Source organism: Mustela nigripes, chromosome 1 (genome assembly GCF_022355385.1).
Source record: "Mustela nigripes isolate SB6536 chromosome 1, MUSNIG.SB6536, whole genome shotgun sequence".
Classification (NCBI taxonomy): domain Eukaryota; kingdom Metazoa; phylum Chordata; class Mammalia; order Carnivora; family Mustelidae; genus Mustela; species Mustela nigripes.
This window is the reverse complement of record NC_081557.1, coordinates 96,523,475-96,537,553: the sequence shown is the minus strand read 5'-3', so window position 1 is coordinate 96,537,553 and position 14,079 is coordinate 96,523,475. Positions and strand designations below refer to the sequence as shown.

At 37.1% G+C, this 14,079-nt stretch overlaps 1 protein-coding gene across 4 annotated transcripts in view; it reads left to right on the top strand.

The window, feature by feature from the left end:
* Positions 1 to 14,079, top strand: part of LOC132028261 (carotenoid-cleaving dioxygenase, mitochondrial) — a 42,095-nt gene that overhangs the window by 19,107 nt on the left and 8,909 nt on the right. For all 4 annotated transcript variants that reach the window (XM_059417037.1, XM_059417052.1, XM_059417027.1 and 1 more), the window contains 6 exons: positions 4,001 to 4,212; positions 4,412 to 4,527; positions 5,790 to 5,892; positions 11,205 to 11,333; positions 12,349 to 12,509; positions 13,522 to 13,689. In XM_059417037.1, the coding sequence (XP_059273020.1) occupies positions 4,001 to 4,212; positions 4,412 to 4,527; positions 5,790 to 5,892; positions 11,205 to 11,333; positions 12,349 to 12,509; positions 13,522 to 13,689 (889 nt within the window). The remainder of the gene's footprint in view (positions 1 to 4,000; positions 4,213 to 4,411; positions 4,528 to 5,789; positions 5,893 to 11,204; positions 11,334 to 12,348; positions 12,510 to 13,521; positions 13,690 to 14,079) is intronic.

Genomic DNA, 14,079 nt, shown 5'->3' with positions numbered 1-14,079 from the left:
CTTTCCTCTAGACCCTTCCCTGATCCCCACACCCTTCCATCCTGTTGCTCCTTCTGTGCACGGATAGTATTTTTTAATGTTTGTCTGTTGTCTCAGAGAACAACTTTATGACACAGTTATGTGCCTGTAAGCCCTGGTCTTGGCACAAGCCAGCAGAATGTAGGGGCTCAAGAAAAGTTGGTTGGTTTGAGTAAATGAATACCTGAAATTATAGGGTCTAGAAGGATCTTATGAGATGGAATCTAACAAGTTGAAGATCATTAAAGGTATATGTAGAGGAAGAGAAATTCTACACGCACAAGGATGAAAGTAATGTGGTTTAACAGCAAAATGTGTTAAAAATCACTTAGGGGTTTTGGTTGACAACTCTGTGAGCCAACAATATTAGGTGGTAACCAAAAAAAAAAAAAGAAAAGAACATGAAGTTTCTTAAATGAAGAAACTGAGTGTCTGCTATTACACCTGGAGTATCATGTTTGTGACTGTGTTTTGTGGTTTTAGAGGTATTTAGATTAGAACAGCAACAATTATTGAAATTACTTTCTTTTTAGTGTTTTTTGGAAAAAAAAAAAAAAACAATCCCAAATAGAGAAACCACTAGCTAACACAGTCAAGAAGAAAAAGGGAAGAAGCACAAAGGTTCAAAATAAGAAATGGCAGGGGAAAGGAAATCATCGAAACAGACAAAAATGTACAGGACACTTTAGGCCTTCCAGCAAATACATTTGAGAGCTTTGTGAGATGCATGGTTTCCTGGGAAAACAAAGATAACCAATTGATAGAGATAGCAGGTGTGAACAGAGCAATTTCCATAGAGGAAAAAGAGATACTTAGTAAGTATCCATCTCTCAAAAAAAGCATCAGGCCCAGATTTCTTTACAGAGAAATGCTACCAAGCCTTCCGATATCAAATAGTCCCTGTACTCTATACATTATTAAAGAGAGTTGAAAACGAAGGGAAACTTTTCACTTCTTTTTATGAAACAGGTATAATATTGACTATCTCTACATGATACAGTACAGAAAACTATTACTTATTCATAATGTTTATAAATATCCATGAAAAAATATATATAGTGCTGATATAAGACAAATAAATATTTTATTAACAAATAGAATCCAACCCTATGTAAAAATATAATTCAGAATAAGTCAAAGTAAGTGCATTATTTGGAAATCCATTAATATCATATACCATATTAGTAGGGTTTAGAATAAATAATCATAGGATTATCTCCATAAATGGTGACAAAACTTTTGTCAGAATTCAACATCCATTCTTCGTGAAAATATTCAAGGAAATAGGACTTGATGGATACTTTCTTAACATGATTTTATATATATATACACATACACACACACTTATGCACATATAAGTATATATGTATGTGTATACACACATAAATGTATGTATATATAACATGTATATATGATGTATGTATATAAAATATGTGCGTACGTGTGTGTGTGTGTATATATATATGTAGGTCTATGTATATCTATACACATAATGTATTTTCATCTTAGTCTTAAAACCAGTAATATTAGGAAAGACTATAAGTATTTTCTTTAATACAGGAACAAGCAGAAAATAACCACTGTTCCACTGCTTTTCAACCAGATGTAACCATACAGTTAGACTAAAGGGATTGATTAGAGGCACAAGGATTAGTAGAGTAAAACTATCTTGGTTTGCAGATGATATCTTAGTAAACCTGGAAAACCACACAGAATCAATGACATGACTAACTCAGACAATAAAAGGTAAGGTAATAGGGTGTAAAATTAACCTACCAAAATCAATAGCCTTCATATACACCAACAATAACCAGTTAGGGAACATAATGGTGGAAAAAACCCTTTACAGTAGCAACAAAGAAGATTAAATATTTAGGAACTGAACAAGAAGTGTGCAAACTTTAAAACACTCCTGAAAGACATGATTAAACAAATGAAAAGTCATCCTGTGTTCTTGAGTAGGATAATTCAACAACAGAAAGAAATCAGTACTTCCTAAGTAATTTTAAAATTTAATACAATCTTAATAAGAATTGTAACAAGTTTTTACAGGAAGTTAGACAAATCAATATAAAGTTTACATAGAAAAATAAATACGCAAGAATGGTCAAGAAAACACTAAAAAAGATTTTTCCTGAAGGAAATAGCCCTTCCAGACATTAAAATATACTATAAGGTGCCTGGGTGGCACAATCAGGTACGTACCTGACTCTTGATTTCAGCTTAGGTCATGATCTCAGGGTAATGAGATCAAGTCTTGCATTGGGCTCCATGCCCAGCACGGAGCCTGCTTGAGATCTCGCTCTCCCACTGCCCCTCCTGTTCACGCTCTCTCTCTTTCTCTCTCTCAAATAAATACATAAATCTTAAAAAGAATACTATAAAGCATCAATGATTAACACATTATTCAGTGCATGAGTAAATAAGTGAAATAGAATAGAAATCCATGGAAGAAACCCAAGAATGAATGGAAATTAGGTCAGTAATAAAGATGGCATCTCAAATCACTGGGTAATAAGTCTTTTATTTTTGAAATATACTTTATTTCCTGCACTTTTTTTATTGTGATAAAAACATAACAGTTTTTTTCAGTCAGTTAAGCATCTGGTTTTGGTTCAGGTCATGATCTCAGGGCCCTGGAACCGAGCCCTGCTTTGGGCTCTGTGTTCAGCGTAGCCTGCTTCTTTCTCTCCCTCTGCTCCTCACACCACTCATGCTGTGCCCCCCCCCCATATATAAATAAAATCTTTTAAAAAAACCATATAACATCAAATTTTCCATCTTAGCCATTTTTAGGGGTAAAGATTAGTGTTAAGTTTATTCACATAGTGAAAAAGATCTTTAGAACTTTTTCTTCCTGCAAAACCAAAACTATACCTTTGTGTGTGTGTGTGTGTGTGTGTGTGTGTGTGTGTGAGAGAGAGAGAGAGAGAGAGACTGGATTATTTCATTTATAAAAATGTCCTCAAAATTCTTCTCTTGTAACATGTGACAGAATTTCCTTCCTTTTTTATGGACACTGGATTGCTTATTTTTTGGTTATTGTAAATAATGGTGCTATAAACACGGGTGTATATGAATATCTCTGATTCCTGGCTTTCAGGACCATTGCCTTAATGCAGTGTTGTTAGCCTTGCTTATCTGTGCTGAAGTCTGTCAGGCACATGAGTGAAAAGACTGTATGATGTGTAACCCTTTAAAAAGCAAAGTTGCCAACTTTTCCCTGTAGTTTTTTGATATTCTGGCATTTCAGTAGATCATTTCTACTGTAACCATATGTACGAAAATGATTATCCCATAAGGACAGTCATCTTGATTACTTTAGCATAATTCTGATAAATTGAAGAATTTTAAAGGGAAAATATAAGATATGAAGATAACTATTTCTAAAAGCTTAGGACCCATTTTGAGAAAATGTCAAATATTCCATATCCTTGCACATTATTCTCTTGGCTATAGGGTAAAAATCAGAATTATCTTAGATATCACCAATTTGGAGGTTTTTTTTTAACCTTCTAAGTGTGAATTTTTTTTTTAAGATTTTATTTATTTATTTGACAGAGAGAGAGATCACAAGTAGGAAGAGAGGCAGGCAGAGAGAGAGGGAGGCAGGCTCCCCGCTGAGTAGAAAGCCCGATGTGGGACTCCATCCCAGGATCCTGAGATCATGACCTGGGCCGAGGGCAGAGACTTAACCCACTGAGCCACCCAGGCACTCCTCCCTGTGTTTTTCTTTTTCTTTTTTTAAAAGATTTTATTTATTTGACAGAGAGAGATCACAAGTAGGCAGAGAGGCAGGCAGAGAGAGAGGAGGAAGCAGGCTCCCTGCTGAGCAGAGAGCCCAGTGTGGGGCTCGATCCCAGGACCCTGGGATCTTGACCTGAGCCAAAGGCAGAGGCTTTAACCCACTGAGCCACCCAGGCACCCCTCCCTGTGTTTTTCTTACTGATATTTGTTTTTCTCCTTTTGCTCCTGTTTGAAGGTACAATCACTGGTTTGATGGAATGGCTTTGCTTCACCAGTTCAAGATGGAGAAGGGCATGGTGACCTACAGAAGCAAGTTCCTGCAGAGTGATACATATAAGACCAATAGTGTTCATGACCGAATTGTGATCTCAGAATTTGGCACGCTGGCTCTCCCTGATCCGTGCAAGAATGTTTTTGAACGTTTCATGTCAAAGTTTGAGCTGCCTGGTAAGCAGCCTTTACCATACCCAGAATTTGTGGGTGATAATGATGATTATTTAGTTATGATTTGATTCAATCTATATAAATACATACATTGAATTAGATATATATATATATATTTTTGGTATGAGAGCATATTTAAACTGTGCTTTTGCTCTGTGTGCTACAGTGCCTTGTGGTGTTTAACTCTGGGGTTTGGTTTCAGCAATAACTGACAATACCAGTGTCAACTATGTGCGGTACAAGGGTGACTACTATGTTAGCACTGAGACCAACTTTATGAATAAAGTGGACATTGAAACTCTGGAAAAAACAGAAAAGGTAAAATAAAGGCTAAAAAATGAATAAAATAGACCCTAAAATGTCTTTTCTTCAGAATGCTTTTTAGAGTAGTATATATCTGAAGAAGAAATTGAAGGGGTGCCTGGGTGGCTCAGGCAGTTAAGCAGCTGGCTCTTCCTGCCCCCTGTCTGTCTTCGTGCTCAGTAGGGAGTCTGCTTCAGGATTCTCTTTTTCTCTCTCTGCCTCCCCCTCAAAAATAAATAAACTCTTTAAAAAAGAGAGACAATTCTAGACTACTACTTCCTTAATCCTAATATCTGAAGACTATGGTAAAGGAGAGATAGAATAGTACATATTTACTCTGGCCATTTCATGTTCTTCCTAGCTATAGGTAGAGTTGGACTAGAGATTGTCTAGACCCATGCTGCATTCACTTAGCACTTTAATTAAAAGTAAATGAAATTTTGGGGACACCTGGGTGCCTCAGTTGATTAAGCCGTTGCTTTCGGCTCAGATCATGATCCCAGGGTCCTGGGATCAAGTCCCGAATCAAGTTCCTTGCTCAGTGGAAGCCTGCTTCTCTCTCTGCCTCTGCCTGCCACTCTGTCTGCTTGTGCTCTCTCTCTTGCTCTCTGACAAATAAATAAATAAAATCTTTAAAAAAAAAAGGTAAATAAAATTTGGACCAGAATTTTAATTTTAATTCTTTTTTTTTCCTGGTTTATAGAGATCTTCAATTTTTTTCATTTTATATATGTATTTTAGTTTTTTATAATCATATAATGTATTATTAGTCCCAGGGATACAGGTCTGTGTTAATTCTTATTTTTTAAAAAGATTTTATTTATTTATTTGACAGAGAAATCACAAGTAGGCAGAGAGGCAGACAAAGAAGGGGAGGCAGGCACCCTGCTGAGCAGAGAGCTCTATGCGGGGGTGGGGGGGCCCTCTATCCCAGGAGCCTGGGATCATGACCTGAGCCGAAAGCAGAGGCTTTAACCCACTGAACCACGCAGGCGCCCCTAATTCTTGTTTTTTGTACTTCCCTATGATCTTGATGAAAAAATTCATATTGGATAATCTTATTTGTCCATTTGTTGTTGTTGGTGGAGTTTTTTTGTTTATTACTCAGTTTCTTTAATAGGAAAAATAATTTTGATTTCTTAGAGGTGAGATATTAGGGATTAAATTAGTTTTCCTATTCCATTTTTTAAATATTTGGCACATTCTTATTGCCTATGGGTCTAAGTAGAGATCTGCTTATGTAACATTTAAAAGTCCTGATGGTCTTAAATTTGCAGGTAGACTGGAGCAAATTTATTGCTGTGAATGGAGCAACTGCACATCCTCATTATGACCCAGATGGAACAGCATACAACATGGGGAACTCATATGGGCTGCATGGTAAAGTTGGAACAGAGGCCTTTTTAAAAATAATTAGAAGTCAGCTATCTTCCCAGGGTTTCATTATGGTTAAATCTATGAGCCTATAGGAACTTAGTTTGAAAGGTTCAGAAAGAAATCTCCAAAATGGTATAACTGAGCTTAAAGTCTATGATTTACTGTGTTCTGTGGTCCTTGTGCACATAAGCTTAGCAACTGATTTGCTGTTTGACCTTTTCAGCACGACTTACATTTGTATGTTCTATTGTGCTTTTCATCTCACAGGCATTGTAGGGATTTCCAGTATGTATTTCTCAAACTTGAATTTCTTAAAAGAATGATATTGTAAGTACAAAAAAATACAGAATGCTGCAGCAAAGAGATATGGGGAAGGTACATTGTTTATTACATGGGAAGGAATTTATTTTTATCATGAGAGTAACACACTATGGAGTAGGTTAAGGTTATAGTGTGGTTGCATTTCCAACTGTTTATATCACATCTCTTTACTCATCATCCACATATTTTCCAGTTGCCTACCAATCTGCCCCAGAAAGTTCTAATAGCTAATAACGATAGCTAACATTTATTGAGTGTGAATATCTAGTGTATGTTGGTGTTAAGCATTTTTCCATATATCTTTTTATCGCCCCCATTATATAGACAATGGCTGTAAACCATGAGAAGTTTTAGGATACTTGCTTAGGCAAGCTTCTAAGTGTGTAAGATGAGTCTTGAGCATGAATCGCACCCAAAGTCACTTTGATAGACCATATTAGGAATTATTCATTAATGAGTACGTTAGACTCTCAGAGCATGCAAATTCATGTTCCTGTAACCTGAGTACGTGTCTCTCTGTTTGAAAAGAAATGGGTCAGGTGCCTGGGTGCTCAGTTGGCTGAGCAACTGCCTTTGGCTCAGAGGTCATGATCCCAGAGTCTTAGGATCAAGTCCTGCATCAAGCTCCCTGCTCAGTGAGGAGTCTTCTTCTCCTCTGACCCTTTTCCCTCCCATGCTCTCTCTCTCTCTCAAATAAATAAATAAAATCTCGAAAAAACAGAAGAGAAATGGGTAGGTGTTAGATATTTTTGTCTATCTTAGCTGTCAATCTATCATCTATAACCTGTGAAACCTCTGTAGAGTTTAACTTTTGTGTAGGTTAATTTATAGTTTTGGTGAGTGAGTGTTGGCTTTCTGCAGGTTGTTGGTCTCTACCTCTCGTATTTACACATGTGATGAATGTTATAATGAATACTGCAGGTTTGTTTTTTACTGGCTCAAGGTACCCTGAAACTTCGTCACTCAGGTTTCTCTCTCATCTTTCTTACCTGATCTAGGATAGGGTTTTATCCTTTAAAGCTGTTATAGTACACAGCAAACACCCTTTTAGGTAAAATGTTTCAGCAAATGGGTAAACTGACTCAGCAGGTTTTTTTTGTCCATCCATCTATTTTGATCATTAAAAAAAGATTCCTATTTAAAATTGTGTCTGCTCTCTATACTTTTTTGGTCTGTTTTTTCTTCCCTTAGCAACGTATTAAGATACTATAGTTAATTATTTCTTGTGTCAAGAAACATTTTGCCGAACCGGCTGCATAGAATTCTCCTAAGTAGGTGTACCTATCTTTTTAAAAACTATTTACTTGTTAATATGGTTGACAAAAAATATATTTCATAATAAATTGACTCTATTAATCAAGTAGATAACTTTGTAACTAGTTCATAATATGATAAAAACTTACCATTCTGAATTACATATTCTAAAATAAGTAGTCATGAGACCAGTGGTTCTTAGCCTTTAGTGTGGCTAAGAATGTTCTGGAACACTTCTAGCAATATAGATTACTGGGCTTTATCTTCAGAGATTTTGGTTCAGTAGACCTGAACTGGGGCCAAGAATCTGCATTTTAACCACCCCCTTATGCCTAATCTTGGCGCCTGTGAGCAAGGTCTCAGGTGATTTTGGTGTAAGTGACTCCTGGATCTTTGAGAAAACTTGCCCCCAGTCATCAGAGGCTATCTTGTTACTTTGCCTCAATTTGCTATTATACAAAGTCCTGAAGAGTCTTCCAGAGTTAGATTCACGGTATTGGGGAGGTAATTTTTCTGGGCTTTCCTTTGCAGAGGAGGTTTCCTGGGTATCTGTCTGCCTTGCTTAGGGCTTCACAACTTGTGGTTAGAACAGTTCATTAACTAAGAGTGGTTAAATTTAGTGAATTGAGTCTTGTCACTTAATCCAGCTTCTGAGATGGGCAGCTCTTCTCTTTACCATCTCCTAACCTCAACTGAAACTGAATTTTCTTTCCTCTTCTCTCTCCTCCTCCTCCTTTTTACTTGATGATTTAGTCCATTGAGGAGTTTTTGAACTGGAACTCAAATGTACATGTACCTGCAGGGAACTTCAATACCTAAGTTGTATTTGGAGGAAATGTAGTTATTCTCATAGTAAAGTGCTTGCCAGTAATTTCTATGGTTAAGAAGTAAAAAGCTTTTAATTGTTTTAGCCTTTCCATATATTTTTAAAGGACTTTTAAAAATGAACAAGAATCCTTTAAACATTAATCAATCCAGCTAGTTTTTAGTACTAATTAAATATATGTAATCAGTTAGATGGTATTCTGATACTCTTGAACTGTAGAGCTTGTCTTTTATCCCTTTTTTTGTTTTTTAAAGATTTTTTTTATTTGACAGACAGAGATCACAAGGGAGCAGAGAGGCAGGCATGGACAGAGGGGGAAACAGGATCCCTGCTGAGCAGAGAGCCCAATGTGGGGCTCGATCCCAGGACCCTGGGATCATGACCTGAGCCGAAGGCAGAGGCTTAACCCACTGAGCCACCCAGGCGCCCCGGTATTCTGATACTCTTGAACTGTAGAGCTTGTCTTTTATCACTTTTATAGCTCATCACTGTTTATATATCATGAGTGCTCAGAACATACCTATATCCCCGACTCACACCTCTCCAGTATTTTATATCCAGTTGCTTACTTGGTGTTTTAAACAAGATGTCTAATAGGCATTACAAAATTAATTTATCTAAAAACCAAACTTCTGAACTTCTTCCCTAGATTTTTTTCTGCTTAAAGTATTCCCCATCTCAGTTGATTCTTCATCCTTCCAGTTGCTCAGGATAATTTTGGAATCACCCTTCCCACCTGTCTCTCTCACATCCATATCTAGTTGGTCAAAAAGCAATTGCAGCAGTGCCTTCAAAATAAATAAAAAATCCAGCCACTTCATATGACCTCTGCTGTTGGCACTCTGGTGTGAGCCCACCATCCTCTCTCATGTGAATTGTTGTAACAGCTTTGTTGGGTCCGTTATCAAAGGAACGAGACTGAGACAAAGTTACGCAAAGCCTTATTGTATGTCAAGCATTAGAAGTTAGACTTCTAGGCAGCCAGGGCCACCTCCGAAGAGAGCGACGCCCCTTGGTGTTATAGGCTAGTTTTTATAGAGCACAATTGCAGACCTCTACGTATGTGGGTTTGGCTGATTGGATGTCTCCTACCTGTGTGTTTTAGTAACGGTTATCTGGAACTGACACTAGTAACTGTTGAGGCGTTTATTAAACAACAAAATGGCCTTGTTTTAGGTATGTGTTTTAGTAATAATTACCTGGAACCGATATAAACAAAATGGTTTTGTCTTAGGTGTGTGTTTTAGTAACAGTTACCTGGAACTAATATCAATAACTGTTGAGGCATTTATTAAACAACAAAATGTCTACCGACGTAAAATGGAGTTACTAGGGCTAAGTAGGCCCAGGCAGGCCCCAAGGGGTTAACATGTTTTAATGTGGAATCGACCCCAACAGTTTCTTAACTGGTCTCCGTGCTTCTGTCCTGCGTCAGCTCACGCTCAGCATATCAGCTAGTTATCCTTTTAACCCATCCACCTTGTCTCCTTAGATTCTTCTCCTTGTTTACTATAACAGGGCCACACTGGCCTCCCTACTGTTATTTGAACACTCCAGCCTTACTCTTGGCTGAGAATCTTTGCATTTACTCTTCTTTCTGCCTGGAATGTGATTCTCTAGGTGTCCTCAAGGCTCTCTTTCTCACCTCCTCCTGGTCTTCCTCAAATGCCACCTTCTTGGTGAAGCCTTCTCAGATCACCATATCGAAAATTGCAAAGAGTGGCCTCCATCTTACTCCTGATCCCAGTTCCTTGTTTTATTTTTCTTTGTAGTTCTTATCATCATCTCATACTTTATATTTTTACTTATGAATGCTTTATTTGGGCTTCATCAGAGAAGAGCCTTTTGTATATTTGCACACTGCTGTATAGAACTGTCTGGAAGATAAACTTAGGACACTCATAAGAGTGCCTGGAATGTAGCTGGCACTCAGGTTGTTGCTGAACAAATGAGTAGAGAACTGTATTGTTATTTTGTTTCAAAAGAAGCTCAGCGATTGCAAAATTCTGTAGGCTATTGATCCAGTTTTTCAGGACCAGCACTGGCAATTTTAATACCAGAAATATAATTTGAGGTGATCTCAGTATTTGTTTATTCATTGACTTTACTTTAAAAAATGTTGTTAATTAACCTGTCAATAGCTATTTGTACTGTGCCTATTGAATGCTAAGTCCTTGCTTAGTACTGAGGTTGCAAAGAGGAATCCATTTCTGCCCTTGAAGAACCAGTGTACTAGAAAGGAGATAAACAAGCACAAAACTATAGTTCAGTAAGATAAGTACTGTAACTGTATAGGATATAATCAGGGCATAGAGGAGGGGCACCAAATACCTTTGGGGTGGGGAAGACTTGGAGTGCTGCTTGAGGAGTGGTTGCCTGAGCTGATGAAGCAGTAAGATGAACGATTGCATGAATGCATTGATGAGAAAGCACGAGACAGGACTTGGAGAGACCCCAGGGATCCAGAGGACTGGAGAGAAGAAGGGGGTGTAAGGGCACATGGAGACTGTGATTGTAGCGATGGGGGAGTGGGGAGGGGACAAGTAAAATTTGAGGATTCCTGGCTGGTACCTAATCTTTTGCTGTAGAGAATGAGTTCATCTTCAGGGAGTGAGAGGGTAACCTTTTGAGAGCATTAAAATGCAATAAACATAGCTACTAATCATGAAAAAAAATGCAATAAACTGTTGGTTGATTACTTTGTGTGTATTGCTTTAAAACATTCCCTGATGTGACTTTCATAAAATTAGTATTTTTTTTAATCCAAGACTTTGTTTGAAATAACCTTTTATGAAGTATGGATATCAGGCATATGTTGTATAAATCTCTTAACTGCTTTTGTGTAGTCCATGAGCTCGAGGGTTGTCTTTTATTCTAGAATGTGTATAAAACAAGACAGGACTCTGTTTTCCAGGTTCTTGCTATAATGTTATTCGGGTTCCTCCAGAGAAGGTGGATCTTGGGGAGACACTCCACGGAGCCCAGGTGATATGCTCTATTGCCTCCACAGAGAGGATGAAACCTTCTTACTACCATAGCTTTGGTAAGGCCAGAGATAAGGTAAATTACAGTGGCATCTGCCTTAATGTTGGTGTAGCAGAAGAACTGTTTTGGGCAAATACTATGTCTATACGGCTTCTCAAAGTATGATGATAATGAGACCAAGGCTGCATTTTAATGCCAGTGAAGTTTATTCTGTTTAGTCGCATACTTCTTATCTTGGGCAAATGACTGCTTAAAAAGACATATTTATTTTAATACAGCAATTATTTAAAAATTGACAACGTCAAGAGTGAACCATAATGTAAACTATGGACTTTGAGTGTTTCTGATGTGTCCTTATGGGTTCATCAGGTGTAACAAATGTACCAACCATTCTGTTGGGGGTGTCGATAATAGGGAGGCTCTGCATGTCTGGGGACAGAGGGTATATGACAAGCCTCTGTACCTTCCCTTTAATTTTGTTACAAAACTAAAACTACTCTAAAAAAGGTAAAGTCTTAATTTTAAAAAAATCATTTGACCATAAAAAATTGACAGAATTCAAAATTTAGGTAACTTTAAGCCACAGGTAATAATCATCCATGAAAAAGTCTTGATTATATTTCTTGGGAGAAATTTTTATTCTGTTCCACTGCTTTAGCTCTTTCTTGGAATATTTATTTTCTACATTCTAAACTTTTCTAGCCAGTCTCCTCCTGAATCCTTACCTTCAGTATAAATAGCAAATGGAATACAGAATAAACACTTCGATCGCAAATGACGCTTTAATATTATGCTTCTTTACTTTATTCCAAAATAATTTGAAAAGAAAAACAGGAAAGATAAAAAGCAAGCTGAGGGCATTCACCCCAAGCTGTTCTAAATAGTTCCCCTTTTTATGTAGGAACAGGAAATATGTAAAGCAAAGCTGGGAAATAGTGAAGGATTATTTCTGGCTGGCTTTTGTTTAGATCAGCAGTACTATGTCCAGACATCAGATAAGTCCCCGTAACTGTCACATTTCAGAGAACTCTTAATTGCCAGATAACATTTTATTATTTGCTGGAACCTTTTAGGAATGACAAGGAACTATATAATCTTCATTGAACAGCCTCTAAAGATGAATCTGTGGAAAATGATCACTTCTAGAATTCGGGGAATGGCCTTTTCAGATGGAATAAGCTGGGAACCCCAGTATAATACACGGTTTCATGTGGTGGATAAGAACACTGGACAGGTGGAGTATTTTGAGTATATTCATCATGAAAATGATTGGACATAAAGACACATTTTCCTGTGGTTGATTTTTACCTTCCCTGGACATTGCTTGTGCAAGACTCTCTTAATCAAGGATATTACCTTCTTCCGTAGAGTAGGTATGGCTAGCTCACTTATTAGTTAATACAGTGAGTTCTGCATATTAGCAAGTTGTAAGAAATGGTTTTACACTTTTAATTCTCTGCCTTAACTAAAGTGGCATGTAGGAAACCTTTGCATTTTAGCATGGATTTTTCCATATCGTAGTATTTGCTAAGAAGAATGTTGTTCATGCAGAGGTCCTGTAACTTTTGCACTGTTACTTTAATTGTTTACTTCTGTGGCTTCTTGATATGTAAATGTGATAATCCTACCAAAGTCCAAGACGTGTTGGTTAAATGCCTTTCTATACTTCTGGTTAGTAGTTCTATTATATTTGTCTTCTTTTAGTCTTTTTAAAGAGATAATATCCTAAATTTATTGTACCCTAATTTCATTACAACAGTCCTATTTTTGGTAATGAGTGCATTTTTTCAAAGCGTTCATCATAAGCTAATTAGTAGCAGTATTTTCTATTTAATCATACAAGATAGGCTCTAGGATTTATTTATCCCTCAAAACATTGGGCCATACTTCATCAGGACTTTTAAGTTTGTTGTAACCGTTGATTGGTTTGTATCAGATAGCCCAGTTCATTGTTTAATATGCGACGTGACAGCTAAACAAGGATGCTTAAATCAAAATGTCTTTCTACATTCCAAATTCTACTTTTTACACTTACTAGGCCTGTCATTTAAAGGGGAAGGAATCTTTTTAATTTAAACTTTGTGGATCTGTCCCCTAAAATCAATCAATCTATCTATCTATCTATCTATCTATCTATCTATCTAGATATCTATGGATCTATCTATCTATCTATAGATCGATCGATCTATCTATCTATCTATCTATCTATCTATATATCTTTTTCACTGTTTGTATTTTCCCTGCAGCTGCTTCCAGGAATGTACTACAGTAAACCTTTTGTTACTTTTCATCAAATCAATGCCTTTGAGGACCAGGGCTGTGTTGTACTTGATTTGTGCTGTCAAGATGATGGAAGAAGTCTGGAAGCTTACCGACTACAGAATCTTAGGAAAGCTGGGGCAGGGCTTGATCAGGTAAACATCTCTGATTTGTCAGGTTCTGGTTGGCTTTGGAATTAGCTGTTTCTCTTGCTTCTTTGGCAGATAAGGAGAATGGTTTTTGAAGCATTGAAGACACAGCTTTATCGTTTACTTATTTAATACTTAAAAATAATTTGAAGTACTTACTTAATACCTAATAAATAAAAAGTATAGTAAAGAAAACCAAGAAATGGATTGCAGACAATCCAAGAACTCTGGACCCTGTACCTCAGCCATATTCCCAATTTATACACTACTGTTGTTGTATATTTTATTTTTCTCTCTATTAAACCCTGCAAGGCAGTATTGCTTTATGTGATCATGGTTCCCCATACTACCCATTTACCCACTTCTGTACCTTTCAATTGCTCTTAATTCTTCCCT